At 39.8% G+C, this 25384-nt stretch overlaps 2 protein-coding genes across 2 annotated transcripts; one reads left to right on the forward strand and one right to left on the reverse strand.

The window, feature by feature from the left end:
- The first annotated feature begins 1954 nt into the window (after positions 1 to 1954).
- LOC135471418 (GDP-fucose protein O-fucosyltransferase 1-like) lies at positions 1955 to 12019 on the forward strand. The gene is made up of 9 exons (XM_064750648.1): positions 1955 to 2119; positions 4174 to 4306; positions 5679 to 5773; positions 6076 to 6250; positions 7667 to 7772; positions 8433 to 8628; positions 8857 to 8981; positions 10133 to 10238; positions 11351 to 12019. Exons 2-9 carry the CDS (start codon positions 4201 to 4203, stop codon positions 11513 to 11515), a joined length of 1074 nt encoding a protein of 357 aa, XP_064606718.1. The 5' UTR covers positions 1955 to 2119; positions 4174 to 4200; the 3' UTR covers positions 11516 to 12019.
- Positions 12020 to 14392: 2373 nt separating this feature from the next.
- On the reverse strand, positions 14393 to 25378 carry LOC135471424 (DNA primase large subunit-like). Its single transcript, XM_064750656.1, has 12 exons — positions 25174 to 25378; positions 24842 to 24951; positions 23467 to 23540; positions 23014 to 23134; positions 22421 to 22513; positions 21835 to 21972; positions 20559 to 20702; positions 19610 to 19792; positions 17991 to 18117; positions 16773 to 16855; positions 15285 to 15435; positions 14393 to 14922 (listed from the first exon to the last, which is right to left on the reverse strand). The coding sequence occupies exons 1-12, from the start codon at positions 25337 to 25339 to the stop codon at positions 14738 to 14740; spliced, it is 1575 nt and encodes a 524-aa protein (XP_064606726.1). The 5' UTR covers positions 25340 to 25378; the 3' UTR covers positions 14393 to 14737.
- Between the last annotated feature and the right edge of the window lie 6 nt (positions 25379 to 25384).

Genomic DNA, 25384 nt, shown 5'->3' on the forward strand with positions numbered 1-25384 from the left:
TATTTTGTGTAGACTGATAAAATTATACTTTCTATGAAGCCCTGAAATTGGCCAACTTAACCAATGTAGTTTCGTCTCCAAAATCAAATTAAAAATGTGCATATATTGTACTAAATGTTCCTCTTTCATATGCAAAAAGGTTGAGAAATGAGGGTCTTGCCAGAATATGTATTGGAAGCTTTGTGCAAGAACACTATCAACAGTTATTTAAAAACTGTATGTGTGGTTATATCAAGTAACAGAATGTCCTCGGCCACAAATATCTGATAGGTCTTAGGTTGGGTCTTCGCGTTTAACCTCAGATGTGATGTGTCTGAGAAGCCGCAGTTCCTCTGTCCTAGAGTCATTAGCTATTTCTCCGCAAAATATAGAAATGTCAAGGCCTAAACCGTACTCAACCCCATGCATGTGTCAGCTGTCATTCCGTTAATGGCAAACAGGTCATGGCAAACAGGTTCAAGACCATGGAACAATTGGTCATTGGTCATTTTACACGCTTCTACCACCTTTACTCGTGCAGCTACAGTGAAAAAAAAAACATGGAACTTTGAAGTTAATGCAAAACTCGGCAGTTATAAAGATTAGGTTGAACTTTTTGTTGGTCAATGAGCCCCTTCTAATTGTTCACTGTAAAAAGTTCTTCATTGAACTGAAGTCACTGTACCATATGACATCAACCTCAACTTTAAAATTCCTGCTTAGATGTCATTTTTAAAGTTTTTTACAGAACAGAATAGGCCTACTGTTTTTACAGAGAGTAAGGCAATACTTGGATGATAACATACAAGGTCATTTAATGACAATGATGAGCATTTTCGCATCTATTGTTCGGTCCTGGTCATGATTAGGTTGGAATTTAGCACAGCTCGAGGGCTAGCCTTATAATGCTCTGGCGGAATTCAACGTTTTCCTAGAGTAGATGTAGGCTACTGACATGGCGGTGGATGAAAACCTCGAGTCGGACTTTTCGTGTTTATCTAAAGGTTTCTTTCTAACAAGATAGATCAATAACCAAACAATGTATGGGTTTTACTTGGAATAGATGTAGGAACATTCAGAGCATAAGTTGGGTGTCGTTTTATGAGTAATTACATGATGGTCAGACTCTATTAGACAGGCTCAATCTCAGAAATCTCAGAAGGGAATAAATTTCTCAATGTTCTGTACTGGCGGCACCGTATATAAAACCAAGTATGATACTAACATCATGTGCTATATATGTGTCGCCTACCTGCGCATCCCGATATGTGCCATACCTGTGAGTGTGAACTCTCACGTTTTCGACGCGAGTCTCCCACTTTCAATTAAAAATCACGTTATCACAGTCAATATATTAAATCACACATATTTTGCTGTTGTTGTTGTTGTTTTTGTGGGTTTCAAAAATGTTTCATAATGTTGTGATGTTTTCATCTCCCATAATGACGAAATTACGACAGGTAAAACTGTATACTTGCCACTTGCCAGTAAAGGCTTCCAAAGTACCGTAGGCCTACAGTTAAAATTAGCTTTACACAAACCATTTTTTCAACTATTGAGGCTACGATTTTGGAATTAGAGGGGGACTTTGGAAATCAAACTCACAGTCTCATTCACTGAACAAGGTTTTAAATTTTGACTTGAGTCAGAGTTATAGTAAATCATGGCTTTGTGGAATCAGTCCTTGTAATTAAAGTAGTATATGCAAAAAAAAAAATCTGACCTTATGTATCCTACCGCGTGTTTTTTCTTTTTTTGTTGTTGTTTTTTTTTTTTTACACAGCGTTTTGTTTTGTGTACATGTGTTCTTCCTGGAACGCATAATCCTCCTCAACAACAGTCAGAGTATACAAACAACCTCAACACTCCCTGTACACAGACGCAACTCCCGCTTCCTGATTTCCCGTCTGATCACCGAAGAACTCTCGTGCGAATGGAGGTAAAATTCTCGAAGCCCGCCAGTTGCGTCAAAAGAGACAGAAGTCAAAAGACATCGAGGGACTGGATTTTGTCATGTTTGATTTATTTGTTAAAGTCAACAAATTTAAATGCGTGGCGTGATTTTCTCTCTACTAACATCAGTTTCCGACAACCTTTCTTTGTCACGAGTGACTGATATGTGGAACCAAAAGCGATGTAGGTAGGTAACCGCTGGTGGGGATGTTATGAGGATTGCTAGTTGAGGAATGTATCTCTCTTTATCTCTCTATACTCTCTGGTTCTAATGTAGCTTATTCAACCTGTCAGGTCTAGCCCTACCTACATCCAAGGTCAGCTGCCAAAGGCTTTACCTCTACCTGACCACGTGATCTTTTTCTTTGTTGTCGCTGGGTATGTAATACCTTTCAGCCAGGTAAACACTCTCAAACCCATTCCAAATAATAATTTATTTCTCTCAAAAAACATCGCTAGTATCATTCAAAATAGAATTATCTTGTGTAATGTGCTGCAACAGCAACGTCAGTCTGAGCTGATCTTTTTCATGATTTAACCTGAAACCGCTCCTAGGTTATAACAAACAGGCCCGATCACGGAAAGAAAAAGAATTCTCTATACCCTTAACCATTTCCTCAGAAAGTTACTTTTTTCAGAAAAGAGTGTTTATTTTTCGTAGTTAAATTTGACATAGAGTTACTCGCGGTTGTGTGAGAAACAAAGCATTTTTTTTTTCAATGAGACCAAATACGGCAGCACATTTACATGAGGCTAGGTACAAGAGCCTCCCTTTTGTATCATCGACTTTCCAACATTGGCCAGTGCACAGAAAAAGAGATTTGACAAAGTTTCGTGACATGAACTGTTAGTTATGTGTTAAGTGCAAGTCGGGTAAGTGCACTATTCTACATATTCTACTATTCTACATAGTGCACTTAGTTTTTAATTTTGACCAGGTTTTTGTGACAAATGTACTTCCTGTCTTATGTGTAGGATCGACAGTAAGACACATTTACCGGATTTTCACATGCACATTAAATCTTCCCGAGGGTAAATCGATGTCAACCGAATGGTCCTCACAATCAACTAACCTGTTCTGAGTCACGCGGAATCAAAAACAATCCAGGATAACCACACAAATTCACAAAATAAATACATTTTCAGACCCCACACCCACTGTGGCTGCCTTCTCATTCTAATAGTCGTATAAACAAGTCACATGATCGATGTGAGCGAAAAAAAGAAAAAAAAATAATGTCCTTAAAGGAAGAAAATACCCATGGCAGTCATTTTTGTAACACTAGGCAAGTGTAGTTGTCCATTTGGCTGGTTCATTCCCCCTATGAGATGGCGCTAAATTGCTTCAGCCTTGTTTGTTCTAACAAGTGATCAAAATGGTGATGGATGGCTTACAGCCACAGTCCCCACTACACCCATGGTGGCCGTTTTCCTAAAGTAGATGTAGGCTACTGACATGACGGTGGACAAAAATGTTGAGCCAGAGTTTTGATGTTTGCTTTGAGGTTTCTTTCTAACAAGATAGACCAATAATCAAAAAATACGTGGACTTTACTTAGAATACACATAGGAACATTCAGAGCATAGGTTTGATGGATTGCTCCATGCATTTCAATGCAATCTCATCTACCACCAGGTTAAAGCAAGCGATGTGTTAGGGCTAGACTATTGTAAGGCTAGCCCTTGAATTGTGTTAATTGGCGCTAAGCGAATACCAATTTAAGGCAATATGAAAACTCTAGTAACATAGAGCAAATTGATGCAACTGTAGCCTAAGCGTAAGTAATAAAGAGCTGCTGGCCTGAAAAGCATGACTCTCGACTGATCATTGATAACATTTCCATAACATATGGTATACCCTCTGAATATATGGTAACAAGTATTCTTGTCTAAACCTTGACTGTTAGAAAACCCATTAATTATTTGTAAGAATGATCATAAGAACATCTGTATTGAGAATTTGGGTTTCATTTTAGAAGTAATGACAGTATGGTCAGACTCTATTGGACAGATTCAGTCTTAGAAATCCTTAATGTTCTTAAAATCAAATAAACTTAAAAAACTTTGAACTGAAGTGTGCCATTAACTGTGTTCAGTGAGAGTGTGTTGTGAGCATTAACTCGTTTATCTTACACTATTTGTACATGTAGCAATGCAGAAATGCAGGGATGGTTTATATATCCCATCATACTGACTTGCTATTTATGATGTTTCTAGTTATTTAGTTAATCTGTTTTACAGGTAATATGTGAACTATCTGAGGACAATATGGCTGTATTGGTGTGTCTGCTGGCAGGGTTACTTCCCCTGAGCTGGGTACAGGCTGAAGCACAGTGGGACCCTCATGGATACATCATTTACTGTCCGTGTATGGGTAAGAGTCACAATGGTGTCACACACAACTGTGTATCAGTCAGTTAAACATACACCAGACATTACCACACATGCTCTATTGCATTAGATGTGTTGTATTCAACATCGGACTTGAATTCTGCAAGTCGCTTTGACAAATTGGAAAGTTTTAGCAAATCTTTAGATGTAAAATTGTTTGTATTGGCTGTATTGTCACATATACAGCATGGTAGCCAAGGATCTCGGCTGTGATCTTTTAATATGGAGTTAGACATAGATCACACCATTCTCTGCCATAAGGGTGGCCAGCAGTCATCGCATATCAGTGTATATAAGCATCCCATAGACTGAGGTCTCGGGCTAGTAATATTGGGGGGATGTGCATGTAGACATCAGCACGCCCATTTTTACATCCATACATCCGTCCAGTCATAAGCATTTCTTATGAACGAATCATATTTTTGTGAAAGTTTTTGGGCAATATGAGAATGATGTACAAATATGTATGCACTGTTGGGTTTACTGTGTATCAGTTATATGTGAAGTTATCATTCTGACAAGATAGGATGCGGAGTTTGAGATCTGGTCATTGTAACACCTCGCATTTTTAATGGACTTTCATGAAACTTGGCAGATTTGTTAAAGACTGAAAGTAAAAGTGTGCCGGATGTTTGTTTATGGTTTAGTAGGCATGGTCGTCATTTTCCTTTAGAGTGGTGAATGAAAGCTCCCCCCATGCAAAAGACTGGTTAAGGGCTGAGGGGATATGCCAATGTCTGAAGGCTCATCTGACAATTGCTGCTCTCGAAGTTTTATTGTTGTTTTTATTTTTCCCATTAATGGACTGTATGTGGATGAATGAAGTAAACTGAACTATATGGACCCTAATTCCTCATCCTTTTCGCATATGAAATAGCAACTTTCAAAGCATCTTAAGTACATTACAATTCAATTTTGTCAACAAAATTATATTCGTTGGATTGGCCATTTTCACAAAAAGTATAATTTTATCAATTTACTCAGAATAGTACCTCCAGAATATGCTTAAATAAACACTGTGCTCACGTACGAATAGGTGGAAGAATTTCGGTAAGAATTAATTAAAATTAAATTTATGGTACGTGGACTGAAGAAATATAGTTTTACATAAATGTGTGGAAGAAATTGGATAAATTACCTGAAATTTTGCCCATCACTAAGTTGCACTTTTTGCATGATTCTGAGAGTTCTGTAAATTTCATAAATTTAAGTGTTTTGATGTTTGTTTGAGAGGTAAGATGATATCCTACTGGGGAAATGTAGGTTTCAGCACCTAGAGAAATATTATTATGACATTTGGATGAAATTGTGTTTTGTCATTTACCATACTGAAATTATCACTGATACAATTACAGGTAGATTTGGGAATCAGGCTGAGCATTTTCTTGGGGCTTTAGGGTTTGCCAAAAGCGTGGATAGGACATTGATCCTTCCTCCATGGAGGACATATGTAAGCATATTTCAGACGTCTTAATAATTTGTTTGTCACCTGATGCAAATATTGTAAAATTACTTCACGAAATAGAAGTGAAATGTGAAAATTCTTCTGCCTTCCATTTGGAATGTAACTGTCGTAAAGCATATTGATATTGCTCCTACAAGTTATTTTTCAGATTGGCATCTTTCAGCCAGATTGTCAGTTAAATTGCCCCATCATGTGATGTAGAAGCAAAAGTGCTTCACATATTTGTACACATTAAACACTTTAATAACGGACTGCTTATCCCTTTTAATACCGTTGTCTTGTTTAAGAAAAACATCCCTTTTGATGAGTGGTTTCAAGTTGATCCTCTGAAGGAATACCACCGTGTGATTCTGGCTGAGGATTTCATGAGGGAGTTTGCCCCAGAGCACTGGCCCCCTGGGGAGAGGAAAGGCTGGTGCTACTCTCACTCCGGCGATACATCTAATTGTGATATGAAGATAGGTCAGTACTCTGGTTAATAAATGCTTGTAATAAAAACAAAAATCCCATTGGTCCTGATTGTACTCCTTATGGCAAAAAATATGAAGAAAAACTATTCCTAAATATTTCATTGAACTGAACGGATTTTGAAATAAGAATGTTTACTATGTATATAGTAGTTTGCAACATGTAGCTAAATTTGTATCCAGAGTTATTTCAGATTGTCTCATATGTCTGGTAACAGACTCCAAAGGAATATAAATTTAACTTTTGATTCTCTTTCTTGGGCTAAAGATAGATTATTCTTTGTAGCCTTGGTTTAGGTTCAGTTGGTTAAGCCAGAGTATGTGTGATGTACATATATAGTTCAGAGAGTGCAGGACGTGGACTGGTGGGTAAGGTGCTGGTGTGTCAGTCGCCAGGTCACATGAGAGTGCAGGACGTGGACTGGTGGGTAAGGTGCTGGTGTGTCAGTCGCCAGGTCACATGAGAGTGCAGGACGTGGACTGGTGGGTAAGGTGCTGGTGTGTCAGTCGCCAGGTCGCATGAGAGTGCAGGACGTGGACTGGTGGGTAAGGTGCTGGTGTGTCAGTCGCCAGGTCACATGAGAGTGCAGGACGTGGACTGGTGGGTAAGGTGCTGGTGTGTCAGTCGCCAGGTCGCATGAGAGTGCAGGACGTGGACTGGTGGGTAAGGTGCTGGTGCGTCAGTCGCCAGGTCACATGAGAGTGCAGGACGTGGACTGGTGGGTAAGGTGCTGGTGCGTCAGTCGCCAGGTCACATGAGAGTGCAGGACGTGGACTGGTGGGTAAGGTGCTGGTGTGTCAGTCGCCAGGTCACATGAGAGTGCAGGACGTGGACTGGTGGGTAAGGTGCTGGTGTGTCAGTCGCCAGGTCACATGAGAGTGCAGGACGTGGACTGGTGGGTAAGGTGCTGGTGTGTCAGTCGCCAGGTCACATGAGATGTGGGTCTACATGTATTCCCATTCTCTGACAGGAAAGTTTTTAGGCTCAGCTGCATTCATTGTTCTTTGGACCTAGGTGTTCAGCATTCTTACAGCATATCTTACAGCAGATTTGTCTTTTTGAGAACAGAGTTGCAATGCTAACAGCATGTTTGTCTTTTTCATAGCAGAGTTGCAATGCTAACAACATCGTTGTCTTTTTTTAACCATAGAGTTGCAATGCTAACAACATCGTTGTCTTTTTTTAACCGTAGAGTTGCAGTGCTAATAGCAGACTTGTCTTTTTAACCGTAGTACTGCAATGCTAATAACAGACCTGTCCTTGCAATGCGAACAGACGAGTCACAAGGCTTTCAGCAGACTTGTCTTTTTAACAGCAGAGTTGCAACACTAAACAGCAGATTTGTCTTTTATAGGACTTGTCTTTTTGACACCGAAGTTGCAATGCTAACAGCAGGTTTGTCTTTTATAGGAAATCCATTTGAACCTTTTTGGACTGAGTTAGGAGTGGATTTTGATGATTATGTGCTGTTCAACATTGGCTTTGATAACATGTATGCAAACGCATGGAAGGAAAGGTACATACTCAAGCAAAATGATCTTGGTGTTTAGTGGTGTACTTAGAAAATTAAAGCAGTACTTTCTTTATTAGTACAGATCTTGTGTGGAATTTTGTCAGCTAAGTACCTTCCATAGGGTTTAACTGTTTACTCTGAACACATTGGTTTTTCCCTAGCCATAAACCTTACCGCCTTGGTATTACTGTAAAATTCTTGAGTTTGGTGTTAGACACGAATCCAGTAGAACTTTTTGATAAAGATGAGACTTTGTGGAAAAGAAATGCACAATTTACTCAAATATTGGGTTCAGTCATTTCAAAAAGACCTTATATTCAATGTTCACTGTCACAGTTCTTGGTGGCAGTCATTGGAATCAAAATTCCAAATTTTCTGTATTCACTTCCAGTTTTCTTGATGGCAATATTAAAGTAGTCTGTATAATAGCTTGATTTTGCATGATACCTGGCAGGCCCCAATAAGACATGTCACCCATGGAATAATTTGCCAGTACCTCTACAAATGTCGGTGGTTTTACACTGGACACTCAGATATAAATATGGCTGTAAGGTTAAAAAATTCTTTCATGTTTTGTTAAATGACAATCTGATAAATAGATAATTAAATCATTAAATCAGATTTACCTCCCATTATGAGTCTTTTCCCTTGACTTAACTGCAGGTTTCCACCAGAGAAGTACCCAGTAATGGCGTTTAAAGGAGCACCTGCCAGTTTCCCTGTCAAGGAACACCACATCGCATTACATCATTACCTTCACTGGTCTGAGGCCATACAGGGGGAGGCTAGTCAGGTCATCGAAAAACACCTGAATAATCAACCATTTGTGGGCATACACCTGAGAAATGGTATCGATTGGGTACGTACAGATTATGTGTTTGTGATCCAGTGAATGTATTGTTGAATACCTTTTAAACACTGAAGTTATGAAGCTATGTAAATAAGATCCTGTCTCCTGTTGTGGACATCAAAGCTTAGCACAGATGTGCTTTTCAATTTCTGGTTGGTTAGAATGAAAACAAGCCATAAATAAGCCAAGCAGTAGGTAGAAATTTTCAATTTTCTAAGGTTGTGGTGTCATTTTCAGGTGAACGCATGTCAGCATGTAGAGGGAATGACTGAGTTCATGGCCTCCCCTCAGTGTCTGGGGTACAGCAGAGAGAAGACAGTCATCCCTGAGCTGTGTCTTCCCTCCACACAGGAAATCCTCAGGTGAGTGTGTACTGTAGTTTACAGTTTACCTGTGTGTCAGCATGTAGAGGGTATGACTGATTTCATGACCTCCCCTCAGTGTCTGGGGTACAGCAGAGAGAAGACAGTCAGCCCCGAGCTGTGTCTTCCCTCCACACAAGAAATCCTCAGGTGAGTGTGTACTGTAGTTTACAGTTTACCAGTGCGTCAGCATGTAGAGGGTATGACTGAGTTCATGGCCTCCCCTCAGTGTCTGGGGTACAGCAGAGAGAAGACAGTCAGCCCTGAGCTGTGTCTTCCCTCCACACAAGAAATCCTCAGGTGAGTGTGTACTGTAGTTTACAGTTTACCTGTGCGTCAGCATGTAGAGGGTATGACTGAGTTCACGGCCTCAGTGTCTGGGGTACAGCAGAGAGAAGACAGTCAGTTCTGAGCTGTGTCTTCCCTCCACACAGGAAATCCTCAGGTGAGTGTGTACTGTAGTTTACAGTTTACCTGTGCGTCAGCATGTAGAGGGTATGACGGAGTTCACGGCCTCAGTGTCTGGGGTACAGCAGAGAGAAGACAGTCATCCCTGAGCTGTGTGTGTCCTTCATGCAGGAAGTCCTCAGGTGAGTCTCTGCCGTAGTTTGCCTCAGTCTACCTGTGTGTCAGCATGTAGAGGGTATGACTGAGTTCATGGCCTCCAGCTTTCTGCTTTCTGAGATTGTTCTGCCCACCACACATTACATTTTCAAGCTGGCAAATGATTGTTACCTTCCATCACTACCCATTGTAAGATTTGAAGGGGTGTGTGTAGCACTGTGTAACAGTGTGTGTAGCTTCATTTAAGAATCGTTATTAATTTCAGAATTCGGTCATAATATGAATATAAATCATTTTCAGTGCAACACATTGCCAGTATCACTCAAACAGTTCATTTCTGGCACATATTAAGAAATTTTTGGAGGCTTCTTATGCAGCCTGTCCTTTTAGGTTGGACCAAAATTCGTTTACAAAATGCGGCTGGTGGCTGTGAGGACGGTTTGAATATACACCATTTGCATCAGTGAATCAGAGCTTCTTGTATAGAATTTTCTTTTGCTCAACACACTAGTATATTTAAGATGAAATCCATGACCGAGTTGTGCTTCTGTATCAAGCACATTGCACTTGTTTTGGACATGTTGTAGGCTGACCAGGAAAGTGGTTATGGCCACAGGTGTAAAATTTGTGTTTGTGGCCACAGATCGACATCCATTGACTGCTGAGCTAGAGAGTCATTTACAAGACCAAAAGGTAATCACCTGAAAAGGTAACGAGTCATTGACAAGATTGATCTTACCTGTGTGGATTCATAATTATGTCACACGGAGATTATTCGTACGCTGGTAAACTTATGTTTCACACGGGCACTACTATTCATCTTCTCATAAAACTGACTGCCATTCAATGTATCAGAGGACAATTTGTGAGTGTGGCATTAAATGACAGTTAAGCAAATAAAAAAAAAAAGAGAATAAATTAGCCAGAGGGGACTCGGAGGCTAAGGTGGTTAAGCCAGTCCGACAGTGACAGTTTGAAATGACAACAAAACTACCACCTAAAAAAAGACATGGTTCAGTTGCATACCCCTCCCTACGTGGTTTAGTTGCACATGCCCATCCACTGCTTCCAAACATCTCGCACTTGCGGCATGGAGCTCGTCTTCTTATTGTGGTCAGATGTTTCAGGCTGTAATTCTGTTGAGGATGACATTGAAGAAACGGACCGACACTCAGGCTATAGAATCTCTGGTTTCTGTCTCAACACTTTTTCAGTGATTCTCAGTGAAAATGTTTTGTTCTGGTCTTTTTCAGTCCTCTTGTCACTCCAGAGCTACTTGTAGTGGATCACACAATCAGTAACCCTAAATACAAAGTAATCCCTGTGATCTTGTCTATTACAGGAAAAGGTGTTCCACCTGGATCCCTGGTTACCATAGATAGATCTGGCTACTCTCAACCAATCCTCCTATTTCACAAGTCTTCCTAACTAACCCCTGTGTTCGTGTCTATTACAAATAAAGGTGTTCCACCTGGATCCCTGGTTACCATAGATAGATCTGGCTACTCTCGACCAATCCTCCTATTTCACAAGTATTCCTAACCAATCCCTGTGTTCGTGTCTATTACAAGTAAAGGTGGTCCACCTGGATCCCTGGTTACCACAGATAGACGTGGTTACTCTCAGCCACTCCTCCCACTTCACACATCTCCCAAAATAAACCCAATGTTTTTGTTTATTATAGGTAAAGGTGTTCCACCTGAATCCCTGGTTACCACAGATAGACCGGGCTATTCTCAGCTAGTCATCACACTTCACAACTGACAAGTCACCCTAAATAATCCCTGTGATCTTGCCTATTACAGGTAAAGGTGTTCCACCTGGATCCCTGGTTACCACAGATAGACCTAGCTATTCTCGGCCAATCCATGCACTTCATAGGTAATTGTGTGTCTTCCTTCACCTCATTTGTGGCCAGAGAGAGACTGCGTGAAGGGAAGCCCACATCCTATTGGACCTTTACAGAATGAAGTTCTTAAACATTCATAAAAGAGACTCCAACCAATGGCGTTGCAGTACACTCTTTCCAGATAATATCGTCCATGTCAGTCATCGTTGTTCATCATAAAACTGATACTAGTCATTTTGCTGGTTTTTTTTCATCAAAAAGTGTATACTGAAGATTATGAAATTATGAATGAAATATCAAGTAGACTTGCATGTGAATTTTGAGTGTTAAAGGAAAAGATCTGGTTTTGGAAATCTAAAATCACCATCATGAAATTCCTTTCGATATTTTTTAACTATTTTACAATTCAGTACACATTTTTGAGCAATGTCTTCCCTGGTTTGAGCACTGGCCTTTCTGAGTTGAATACGTCCACCTGTATGTATGCATTGACGAGCTAAACCTACCTGCTTCCACCAAATTAAGTTTCCATCCCAGTGACTCGAGCAGTGCTGGAATTGAGCAAGCTGATTTGAGACCTGTTTTGACATGGTGATGTGACATTTTATTGAATCAGATTAATTGAAGTGCCTTGCACTGTCTTGTGCTTAACGGACTGGCTGTGCTACAACTGCAGTTGTATCGCCCTTCTGACTGTCCTGGCTACAACTGCAGTTGTATCGCCATTCTCACTGTCCTGGCTACAACTGCAGTTGTATCGCCCTTCTGACTGTCCTGGCTACAACTGCAGTTGTATCGCCATTCTCACTGTCCTGGCTACAACTGCAGTTGTATTGCACATTCTCACTGTCCTGGCTACAACTGCAGTTGTATCGCCCTTCTGACTGTCCTGGCTACAACTGCAGTTGTATCGCCCTTCTGACTGTCCTGGCTACAACTGCAGTTGTATCGCCATTCTGACTGTCCTGGCTACAACTGCAGTTGTATTGCACATTCTGACTGTCCTGGCTACAACTGCAGTTGTATCGCCCTTCTGACTGTCCTGGCTACAACTGCAGTTGTATCGCCATTCTCACTGTCCTGGCTACAACTGCAGTTGTATCGCCCTTCTGACTGTCCTGGCTACGACTGCAGTTGTATCGCCATTCTGACTGTCCTGACTACAACTGCAGTTGTATCGCCCTTCTGACTGTCCTGGCTACAACTGCAGTTGTATCGCCATTGTCCGTCTTGGTTGCAGCTTCAGTTGTATCGCCCTTCTGACTGTCCTAGCTACGACTGCAGTTGTATCGCCATTCTGTCCGTCTTGGTTGCAGCTTCAGTTGTATTGCCCTTCTGACTGTCCTGGCTACAACTGCAGTTGTATCGCCATTCTGACTGTCCTGGCTACAACTGCAGTTGTATCGCCATTCTGACTGTCCTGGCTACGACTGCAGTTGTATCGCCATTCTGACTGTCCTGGCTACAACTGCAGTTGTATCGCCATTCTGACTGTCCTGGCTACAACTGCATACCCTATACATGCTCATTTGTATGGACATTATGACAACCCTGGCTTCAACTCCATTTGTATCCCTATTCTGATTCTCTGGGCTACAGCCCTAGGTGTTTTAATGTGTTGCGCCATTCAGTGGTGAATGCCAGTGTTTCCAGTGGAATATTTATGTTGGAGCTTAAAGTAAGTTCCATCTTTTTTTTTTTTTTTTCATAGTATACAAAAATATTTTATCTGAAGAGCAAACTTTTGTCATATTTACAGTTATACGAATAAAATGATGTCTTTGAAATTTTTATGTAAGAAAAAAATGCCATGGAATTTCAAACTTGATGGGTATTGCAGTAGTTTATTTACAGTGAGTGAAATGATTACAGTTATATAAGAGGTTACATAAATTATTACTAAATATTTAAATATTTGAAAGGAAAAAGCCAAATGTTTATTTTTAGAAGATATTACTTGTAGGGCACTCAACATTTGTTGTAGGGGTGGATTCTATCACAGCTGTCATGTGACTTCACACTAACACAAACTGTTCAAGGGCTCGTGCAGAGCAATGATTTCCTCTAGGCCCACTTGTGGGTGCCTGCAGAGCAATGGTTTCCTCCTGGCCCACCTGTGGGTGCCTGCAGAGCAATGGTTTCCTCCTGGCCCACCTGTGGGTGCCTGCAGAGCAATGGTTTCCTCCTGGCCCACCTGTGGGTGCCTGCAGAGCAATGGTTTCCTCCTGACCCACCGGTGGGTGCCTGCAGAGCAATGATTTCCTCCAGGCTCACTTGGCTACTGCAGAGCAATGATTTCCTCCAGGCACACTTGTGGGTGCCTGCAGAGCAATGGTTTCCTCCTGGCCCACCTGTGGGTGCCTGCAGAGCAATGGTTTCCTCCTGACCCACCGGTGGGTGCCTGCAGAGCAATGATTTCCTCCAGGCTCACTTGGCTACTGCAGAGCAATGATTTCCTCCAGGCCCACTTGTGGGTGCCTGCAGAGCAAGGGTTTCCTCCTGACCCACCTGTGGGTGCCTGCAGAGCAATGGTTTCCTCCTGGCCCACCGGTGGATGCCTGCGGAGCAATGATTTCCTCCAGGCTCACTTGGCTACTGCAGAGCAATGATTTCCTCCAGGCACACTTGTGGGTGCCTGCAGAGCAATGGTTTCCTCCTGACCCACCTGTGGGTGCCTGCAGAGCAATGGTTTCCTCCTGGCCTACCTGTGGGTGCCAGGAGAGCAATGGTTTCCTCCTGGCCCACCTGTGGGTGCCTGCAGAGCAATGGTTTCCTCCTGGCTCACCTGTGGGCGCCTGCAGAGCAATGATTTCCTCAAGGCTCACTTGGCTACTCAAGGCTCACAGAGCAATTGCTTCCTCCAGGAATATTCATAGTAAGGTTCATCCAGCCCTGGAAAATTCTCTCATGAAATTTGCAGGTCACTGACTTTCTTTGGAAGTCCTGGAAATTGATTAAACTGACAAAAACTTTTGAAAGTTTTCTTCAAAGTAAACTAAAAGTGGTTTACAGACTGCTTGTTCAACGTCTCAAATTCCCGACATCTATCCAGAGCAAAATTTTAATTTTCTTGCTAATATGTCGATTACCCAGTTATATAGCATTGCAAAATATAAGCATACAGTCTGCCAAACAGCGGTGCTGAAGGGCAGTGAGCTGGTAATGAAAGTCCAGAAATTCATCAAAGATCAGACTGCATGAATCCCTGCATGGGCTCTTGTGAAGCAACTGTTTCCTCCTTGATAGCATATTCAGTGTTCCCCACATTTATTGGATATTATTTCCCTGATGATTCCTTCAATGTGATTGGCCAATCCCAAGAGTTCTGCTGTTGCTGATTGGCTTAGTTTTCTTGAGTCATAGCTTCCACTTCCTCAGCTGACATCTGGGGGAAATCGTCATCCTCCATTTCCTCTATGCCACTCAGCTGTGTGCTGCTCACTGGTTGGCTGGATTTCTGGGAGCTGGGTGTGCTCTGGGTATATAAGTTGGACCTCTGAGTTCGAGGGGTCTGGGGCGTGCCAACAACTGAAATATCAAAACAGAAACATGCTAGACCAGAAGAGCAACTGGCATAAGACCTCTGAGAACAGACACCATGTACGCACACCATATTGGTGGAAAGACAAGTGGTTTTCATCAAATGTTACACTGGGCAAACAGCCAGACAAGCATTGTAACTTCCATCACGTTTTCTCATAAAATATGCCGCCTGACTGCATTATAAATTAGACAACATTTCTGAAAAAAAAAAAAAATAAATTAAGTTTTATGAAAGTGGCCAACTTTTTTTTTTACCTTACCTCATAACCTTTCAACTGAATACAGAGAAAAGGAATGGGGTATGACATTAAACAAATATGACGAAGAAAATTAAAAAAAAGCCTGACCTGTCTTGGTACCATTCAATAAAGCCTGACTTTCCTCAAAGTACTGGTTGGGATGCTGTACAGAGAAGGAGCTCGGCTCCACTTGGTGACTGAGTTCAAATGTCCGCGTACATGCCATCTGGTAGTGACCTCCCTTGACATACTGCATCACCTACAAAGAAAGTCACACAAGCTGGTCAACATTTACCTGAAAATACTGTATTTCATCTAAATTTTGCTTTTATTAAGTTGCACATTTCCTTTTATCATCTACCTTTTAAGGCCATTTTAATAAGAGTTGCTTAATTAACGTTAGATTAATTTGCCAAATGCTCACAGTAAACCATAGAAGTTGAAATCTTAAATAAATAGGCGTGTGTTCCAATTTACCAGTTGAAATCATTTTTCAAATAACGTGAGTTATAACAGTTAAGAGTTGTGCTTATCAATATGAAGGCTGTTAACAGTTGACCTCAGAAACCCATAGTGTACTGCTCTGTTTTTAGCAAACAATTCTTTTAGATACAGTGATGATTCATCATGCAAAGATTTAAAAATTAGACGAATCATACAATATGTGATGCAATCACAAACTGGCTGTAGAAGGATGTTATTTACAGTCAAAAATAATTTTAGCTGCTCTTTTTTGAAGCTTAAATAATCTGTCAACTGTAATCTGTGACTGCAGACTAGTTCTTCATACTGAACTACAGTAATCAAAATGTGGCAAAATACAGCCATGAAAAAAGTTTTTCTTGTCTTCATATCCAGATTAACCTTATTCTGCCATAAAATGCCAAGAACTTTCGGTATTTTTTTTTTTTTGGCACATGAAATCAATATGATCCTGTCATGTAAGAGTTTCATTGATGAAACACCAGGCAAATTTGTTAATGACACTTGTTCAATTAAATAGTCTTCAATTTAATGTTTGAGGCATTGCTTTTTACACCCCTGAGGTGCTGTTGAACACTTATTAACATATATTTGGATTATCTGGATTTAAATACATTTCATTTCTATAACACCACAGAGTAACAGCATTTAGGCTTTCATTCAAAACTGTCTCAATTTCCGTAACAGTTTTGGCACTACAATGAATAGTTGTGTCATCAGCAAACTTCTCAACCTGAGAAGTATAAAAATACTGTGGAAGGTCATTTATATACATGATCAAACGTAGAGGTCCCAATAGCAAGCCTACTGAAAAACCTGTTTAATGTCATCTCCCTAGAACCTTTTCTGCTACATTAACTACACATTTTCTGGTCTGAAAATAAGACATAAAGAATCTCAAGGTTGTTTCATAGAAAAAGATAAGGAGAAAAAAAAAAACTTTTATCAAAATCCCAATAAAACCTGAAGTGTAGGGTCCATTTTAGAGGGTGTCAGGTAATGCCCAACAAACATTTTTTTAATGACGGCCTCGGGGTTCATGGAAGGTGAAAACTGGAGTACCCAGGTAACCCACTGCCTTTCACGGGCTACTGATGGCTAGTTCTGACTCACCTGGTCAATACCATCCTTGGACATGCCGTTATTCCTCAGCTTCTGTATCAGCAGCTCCGTATCAATGTGACGATATGGACAGCCTGAGACACATCACAACAACACACATGTAGACATGTCCAAAAATGGAATAAATGTTAAACTGAAAATCCTTTTTCTTATTTTGTCCAGTAGGGATATTTTTTGTGGAAGAGCAACTTTCAGTGCAATTCATGCACATTTGTAATTTGCTTTTGGAGACTAAACTACATTAGACAGACTGCCCATTTTCAGGGTTTCACAAAATGTATAATTTTAACAGTTTATAATGACGAATGCCTTAAGAATATGTCTGAATAAACACTTTGCAAACACGCGAAAAGGTTGAAGAATTACAGTACGCATATTTGGTTTTATAACAACTATCAAGGGATTTATCAACATTTACAAATAATTCAATAACCTGTGACCAAATCTGAATTCAATCAATTACATAAATTCCTGGCCTTAACTAGATGCTGTACATTGGGATGAAAAAAAAAATTGTGGGACAGTTTTATGAAAATAAGATGATATCACCAGAAGATTCGACCCATGAAAAATATTTCCACAATGCTAAGCAAATCAGATCTCCATCCAACCTACCTGATTCACTTCATGTGTTTGGTTTTATAATGAAGCTGGTACGTGAAAATGTATGTGGTCTTACATTCAAGCCTGTACATGGACATGTATTTGGTTTTACATTCAAGCCTGTACATGGACGTGTACTTGGTTTTACATTCAAGGCTGTACATGGACATGTATTTGGTTTTACATTCAAGGCTGTACATGGACATGTATTTGGTTTTACATTTAAGCCTGTACACAAACATGTATTTGGTTTTACATTCAAGCCTGTACACAAACATGTATTTGGTTTTACATTCAAGCCTGTACGCAAACATGTATTTGGTTTTACATTTAAGCCTGTACGCAAACATGTATTTGGTTTTACATTCAAGCCTGTACACAAACATGTATTTGGTTTTACATTCAAGCCTGTACATGGACATGTATTTGGTTTTACATTCAAGCCTGCGCATGGACATGTATTTGGTTTTACATTCAAGTCTGTACATGGACATGTATTTGGTTTTACATTCAAGCCTGCACATGGACATGTATTTGGTTTTACATTCAAGTCTGTACATGGACATGTATTTGGTTTTACATTCAAGCCTGTAGACAGTATCTCACCATGACAATCTCCAGCAGCAGGGGGATTGGTCAGAATGATCTTCATACAGTTGTATGGGGTGTAGTCCGCCCGCTTTCCTTCCTTACCAAAACTGTGACGGAAGTTATACGCATACTGCTTGTCAAACTGCAACACAAATATATATTCAATACTGTACATAATCCTGTAGTTTTCAAATGTATATGATCAAACATTTCACACTTAGTCGTCTATGTTACTCGTTTTCCCTTCATCTTAGAGAGATGTGTAAATTCTGTTTGGAAGGTAGGATGATGTCCTACTGGAAAAATTTGAACATCAGCTCCAAGAGTAATATTTTAAGACCCTGTTTTTTTTTAAGCAAAGTTTCATTGACAAAGTATGGACTATTGTCATTACTAAAGCTTTCTTGTGTTCTTTATTGTGAATATTTCACCATACAATCATTTAATCATTTTTAGAATTCCAAAAGCTTTGCACATTTCCGTATGTTAATGAATACGGCATATTTTTACTCTGTTTAAACTGATAAAATTATACTCAGTTGACCAAGCAAACAGCTCACTCCCTAATCAAACCATAAGGACGTTTAAAATGCATCTGAATAGGATATACGCAGGGACAGATTAATGGGTTAAGGCATATATACACTCTAAGAGCAGCATGACAGAGGTACTTCCCCACTCAAAGACTTTTAGGTCAGAAGTGTGTATACTTGCAATACAGAGCCAACTCAGTTCAGTAACCTATTAATCTGACCACAGATAAGGATTAAGTACAGAGATGACGGTAAATCTTCAACCTTTTCAACCACTAAAGCACTTTTTTCAGAGAAATGTATGCATACAATTACTATGAAAATGATCCTAAAAATGATTTGATTGTGTCACTAAAGATATAAGCTTCATTAAACTGTGCAAATTATTTCTCTACCCCAAATATTGGTCACAGTTGAAAAGGTTTACAGAATTAGGGTATATTTTTCCCTAAATTAGTCAAATATTGTGCATTTATCTCTGTTCCCCTAATTCACCAGCAGGACTGTAAAACATAAAACTTCTGTTTTTGCCGGGATAGATGTCACAGTAAAACACGTACGGCTGACACTGTCCCACAAATAATGCAGCATAGCCACATATTCTGATGTGGTTCCATCTTCAATGACTAATGTCTAATGCCATACTCAAGAATTTTGATATATTGTATTTCACCTAAAGTTAAGCATTTTTCAACTGACACATTTTCCTTGATTCTGATTGGCTATCCACTTTATACGGCCAATTAAGTTTTTTTTCTTAAAGTTTGATTAATTTCTCCTTTAAAACACTAAAAAGTGGGCATCAAGAATATCATTTTAACGCAGTTATTTACTGCTGAGAGCGCATTTCTTTACACCAAACTACAATTGAAATATACAGTATGATGTTGGTGAGTATTTTGGGGTGATGGATACCACTGCTGACTTTAACACGTTACCAAAGAAAAACCTTCCCATTATGTATGCCACATTGATAAAAGACATGACAACAACCATAAGGTTGTACACACAGACTCTAGTCCCAATATCCCTTGTACTGCGCTTCCCAAAGGCTATGGCCATACACATGCAAAGCTCTGTCATCATACATGAATTCCCTACCTTGTCTACATCCATGATTCTACAGAACTCGGCACGCCAGAACTTGAGCACTTCCTCCAGCGCCATGCCTATACCCTTCATGAACAGTGTGTACTGTAGCCGCCCCCAGTGCTTCAGGTGGTGCGTCTGCCGCACAGACTGGTGCAGGTGTTGCATGCACAGCGGGAACGATTTCTTTGACAGCTGCAAGTACAGATAAGACTTTTTCATTTGTACATGTATGGCAGCAGTCAGGCTTATTTGAATTATTTATTTGCTTGATTGGTGTTTTACACTGTACTCAAGAATAATTCACTTATGTGACAGCAACCAGCATTGTGGTAGGAGGAAACCGGGCAGATCTGCCTGGAGAGACCCACGACCATCCAAAGGGTACAGCCAGAGAGGAAGTCAGCATGAGCTGGACTACAGTGGTGAGAGGCTCCTGGGTCACTGAGCCATCAGGTTTACAAGCAGACGAAAGCAGAGAGTTAGCCACAGTCCTGCAGCAGGTATCTGACAAATCTTCTGACTTTTAAAGCCTCAGTAAAAGCAGTGAAAGCTGGATTCGAACTCACAACCTCATTAGTCAAGAGCCTGCCGGTTGCACCAAACCAGAGCATTAACCATCAAGAACCTTGTTAAATTCTACAAATGGTAAATATGGATGTGCGTTTTTTTTCTTGGTGTTGAAACAAGTTGAAAACAACAAATCCCACCAGGTGCACCAGGTAAGAAGATTTGGTATTTTGTGACCATCTTTGAAAATAGGAAATTTAAATAGTATTCCGCACTTTTGAAACAACAGAGAAAATATTTTCACAACTGAAACTTTGCTTTACATGTAGTCTATGTCAAAGGACACAAATTGTGAATAGCAGGAAATTTGTTCAGATAAAAAGCACAAACACTGCAATGATCTTGATCTTGTTAATGTAAAAAAAACTCTTGTTGACACCAAAATACAAACCTGGTCCAGCATATCAGCAGTAATTTTGCCAGCAGAGGACTTCTTGGTCGTATAATCCTGGCCGACGTAGCATTTACTCAGGCGATTCAACAGCGGGATAAGGCGACCATCCTCCTCTAGATGAGGCAAGGCTCTTGATGTTACCTGTAAGTACGGAATTAGGATGTTACTACCAAGACCATAAAAATACATGTACTGTTACTGCAAAGACCATCAAAATACATGTGCTGTTAATGCTGAGACCATCAAAATACATGTACTGTTACTGCCAAGACCATCAAAATACATGTACTGTTACTGCCGAAACCATCAAAATACATGCACTGCTACTGCTGAGATCATCAATATACATGTACTATTACTGCTGAGATCATCAAAATACATGTACTGTTACTGCTGAGATCATCAAAATACATGTACTGTTACTGCCAAGACCATCAACATACATGTACTGTTACTGCCAAGACCATCAAAATACATGTGCTGTTACTGCCGAAACCATCAAAATACATGCACTGCTACTGCTGAGATCATCAATATACATGTACTATTACTGCTGAGATCATCAAAATACATGTACTGTTACTGCTGAGATCATCAAAATACATGTACTGCTACTGCTGAGATTATCAATATACATGTACTATTACGGCTGAGATCATCAAAATACATGTACTGTTACTGCTGAGACCATCAAACCACATGTGCTGTTACTGCTAAGAGAAGAAAAAAATTCTGCCAAATTTCATCCAGCAATTCTGATTATGTCTGAGAAAGAGTTTCCTCCTTTGGTTTGTAGTGAGAATGCCCCGTTACACATTACACACAACAAAGTTGTCATACATTTCCCTCAATATAACATGTACAATGTATCATAAAACTATAATTCAACAACACCTACATTTGCATCCGGAAAATTTCCCATCACAATGTAAAACAGGGGTCAAAATGTTGGATATTTCAACCTCTACAAAAATCGAGATCATCCAATATGACACAAAAGCTGTGAAATGTATCACATTATACATGTAAACATTGTAGACCAGGAAGGAGGTGGATAAAACAATCATCTATAAGTGAGAAAATAATGATTTTTCCATGATACAAAGTCAATCTTGTGATGATCTGGGCTCAATGTGAGAGCATCAACTTTATCTAAGCTCTTAAAAATGCTAGCCAGCGTCATATTATTGAAATATTCTTGGGTATGGTGTGATACAACAATAAAATAAAATAAATACATAAACTATTAAGGTGCTGTTTCTTCACCACTCACTGCCAGGGCATGGGAGAGGTGTGTTCTGTACACAGACAGAATGATGGAAACCAGGTCAGTCTTGGGTACATAGGCAAACCCTTTCTCCAGGTAAACCTTCTTAGCTCTCACTAAGTCCAGAACCTCAGTGAACGGCACCTGCAAGCATAAATTCACTTTGTTCCAGTTCAGGAAAAAACAAAATACATTGTTTTTTAAATCCAAACACACTGTAGATTTGTGGTTCTGGGGCTAGATAACTTTCATAAAGCTTCACAAATCAGTTCTGACTCTTTTCACAAACCACCTTGCCATACGGCTTTAAAACCCAGGCAGCATCAAGTTAAGTATTAAGCGAAATTTAGATGTTTTTTTCACATTTTAAGGACAACAGTATAAGTTTTATAATAACTTCACTGCCAATTTACACCTCGAATTTGTTTACTGAAACACAACAGAATTCTAAAGATTTACTGTTCACTTAGATGAGGACTCGGCCACGAACAACACGCCAGTTAGAATTTACTTCCCAAATAATGAGAACATTACAAGGGGACACGATTCAGTGCACACATTATTATTACAACAGACACCAAGCAGAACTCGCCTTGTAGTACTGTGTGCTGTCAACACGACTGATGCTAATGTTACCCGCTTTTGACAGCTGTAAACTGATCGCTGCCTTTTCTTCTTCAGCAATCTGAAAAAGACATTTAAAAGTATCACCTTACAAGATCTTTTTACACATTTTTGCTGAAAACATGCGTAGACTGCTATGGCTCAATTCCATTCGGAGTAAACTAATGCCTGTCTAATGATTCAGTATAGACATGCATTATGGGCAACTCAAAATAGCTCTTTACCGTTAATGTAAATATTTATTTATTTATTTGATTGGTGTTTTACGCCGTACTCAATATTTCTTTTATACGATGGCAGCCAGCATTATGGTGGGTGGAAACTGGGAACAGCCCAGGGGAAACCCACGACCATCTGCAGGTTGCTGTCAGACCTTCCCACGTACGGCCCGAGAGGAAGCCAGCATGAGCTGGACTTGAACTCACAGAGACCGCATTGGTGAGAGACTCCTGGTCATTACGCTGCGCTAGCGCGCTAACCAACTAACTTTTATGTAAACGCTACTCATCATCACTATTAGGAAACAAACTCTGTTGCTAAGAATTTCATCTTCAGACTCACTGGTTTGTAATCCAGATTGTTAGCACTGAGAAAGGCCTCAATGTTTTCTGATCTCTCCTTGGTGAATCGGTACCTGAATAGATCTAGCTCCTGCTGCAGAAACCATCGTCTCAAGTCGTCCCTGAAACATTGCATGTTAAGTGAGTTAGTTTTATAAAATTCTATTTTTATATTTATTTCATTTTTTTTTCTTTTATGTTAAAATGTCCTGATTGTACCTGTAAAATAACAAAAAGTCCAGTACACAACTGAAGACATTTAGATATACTGTATCTAAATATTTTCAATGAGAGAGAGCTATATTTCGATGAATTCTAGCTAGGTGGACATCATTCACATTGACATAGTATATTTCTACACTTAAGGTCCTACACTTAGGTCTGGTGGAGCCACTGGGGAAACTAAATCAGTTTGTTGAAAATTTAATTGTCCGCACTGCAAAAAGTGACTTACGATTTACAGTACACCAGTCGAAGAATGAAGTGTGACATGTGATCCAGTCTCTGAAAGTCTGCATCTCCTGAGACCTGAAATTTAAGCAACAAATAAACTGTTAATCACAATATGATTTTGTTTTCCAAGTAATCTTTTTCAAGAGTCAGCTATTTTCTTCCTGCTGTATATAGCTGTGTGTGGAACTGGTATACAGACCTGCAGGATTAAAAGAACTACAAAACCCAATCTGACACACTTTCCAGTTATCCCTTAAAAGTGTTCTGATGAAAATATCTTCCACATATGACTGATCCTTTCCTCACACCTTGCTGAAGTAGTGCATTCACAATCAGGACAGGTATCTACAACATACTACTCACAATATCCTACCTGGCATAAATGAACAATAGTGAAATATAATCTATAATAATTATGCAATTATTTTTTCATCTGATTGTTGCTAATGCTATGCTAATGAATTTTTCACATACACGGTCACAGTCAGCATTATGGGTGGAGAAAACCAACGTGGCCAGGAAAAACCACTTACCTTGGGTAGCTTATTCAACCTACCTGGTATAGTCTTACCTGCATCTGAGGTCAGCTGCCAAAGGCTCCACCTGTACCTGACCATGTGATCTTTTTCTTTGTTGTCGCTGGTTATGTAATACCTTTCAGCCAGGTAAACACTCTCAAACCCATTTCAAACTACAGTTTATTTCTCTCAAAAAACATCGCTAATATCATTCAGAATAGAATTATCACGATTTAATCTGAAACCACTCCTAGGTTATAATGTACATGACCAATCGCTGTAAGGAAAAGAATTTTCTTTACCTTTAACCACTTCCTCAGAAAGTTAGTTGCTTGATAAAAGTCTGTTTTTTCGTAGTTAGATCCGACCTAGAGGTACTTGCGTTCTGTGAGAAATATTGTCAATTGGACCAATTACAGTGGCACATTTCCAACAGGCTAGGTATGAGAGCCTCACTTTTGTATCACTGACTTCCCAACTCTGACAGGAGGCCAGCGCATAGAAAGAGAGGAGATGTAACAAAGTTTAACCAAAATTTGTGGTTACAGAATGTGAACCTAAAGTGAAATGAATTGTCAGTTACGTGGTAAGTTCACTATTCTACATATGCAGATCATTGGGTTTTAATCTTATTTTTGACACAAATTTACATCCTACCTTGGGCAATCACATTAAACTGCTCAAACAGCCACACAAGCTTTGTCAACTACAAATTGTCTCCAAAGCCTTGCCAGCGGTGAGAGAGGGAAAATACAATCCTTGTCAAAGATCCATTTTGAAACAGCGCCTTTTGTGTCCCAATAGCTGACCACAACTCACTCCCATACAATCACTGAATTAATTTGCATAAATTATTACCTTCGTTGCTGATTTGAAGCGTGAGTTTTTCAATTCTTTGTCCATTAACTCTGTGTACTGCTCTGATGATCTGGGATATTTCAGACCTGCTGTCTCTATCGCCTTTAACACTGAAAGGAGAAAATCAACAGATATCAAAAATTGTTGAAAATAGACTTCAATGTTTAATTTTATTGAACAACCGTTCTAACTGCTACAACATGAAAAATATAGTGAATTCTTTCAACATTTGTACTTTTTCTTCACACAACTTAATTAGACCATCACTGGGTCTACTCAAAGTGGAATATGTCAAGTGAAGTTTCGTGCTGATTTCATTTTCTGGGTCTTACCTTTCAATCTTTCCACTGCGCTATCCTCGAATTCCTGGAGAGAGATTATTTCTGTTGGAGGCAAAGTATAAAACTGCAGATTGTGGCTGGCATGGTAACTACTAAATCCTTCCTTCTGGATTCGCCTCTGTGATCGAGATTTGTTAACTTTCGTCGAGAAGTCCATGTTTTCTTGCGTTGTTCAATAGCGATGATCTTCTCTGTGATTCAC

The sequence above is a fragment of the Liolophura sinensis genome, chromosome 7, assembly GCF_032854445.1.
Source record: "Liolophura sinensis isolate JHLJ2023 chromosome 7, CUHK_Ljap_v2, whole genome shotgun sequence".
Classification (NCBI taxonomy): Eukaryota; Metazoa; Mollusca; class Polyplacophora; order Chitonida; family Chitonidae; genus Liolophura; species Liolophura sinensis.

Bases quoted from the DNA above. Each gene is read 5' to 3' on its own strand.
- LOC135471418 (XM_064750648.1), top strand. From the start codon at position 4,201: ATGGCTGTATTGGTGTGTCTGCTGGCAGGGTTACTTCCCCTGAGCTGG. The intron at 6,251-7,666 runs GTCAGTACTCTG...TGTCTTTTATAG, and splicing joins TAATTGTGATATGAAGATAG to GAAATCCATTTGAACCTTTT. The intron at 8,629-8,856 runs GTACGTACAGAT...TGTCATTTTCAG, and splicing joins TGAGAAATGGTATCGATTGG to GTGAACGCATGTCAGCATGT.
- LOC135471424 (XM_064750656.1), bottom strand. From the start codon at position 25,339: ATGGACTTCTCGACGAAAGTTAACAAATCTCGATCACAGAGGCGAATC. The intron at 24,952-25,173 runs GTAAGACCCAGA...TTCTCCTTTCAG, and splicing joins CGCAGTGGAAAGATTGAAAG to TGTTAAAGGCGATAGAGACA. The intron at 16,856-17,990 runs GTGAGATACTGT...GATGTGTCTCAG, and splicing joins TGCTGCTGGAGATTGTCATG to GCTGTCCATATCGTCACATT.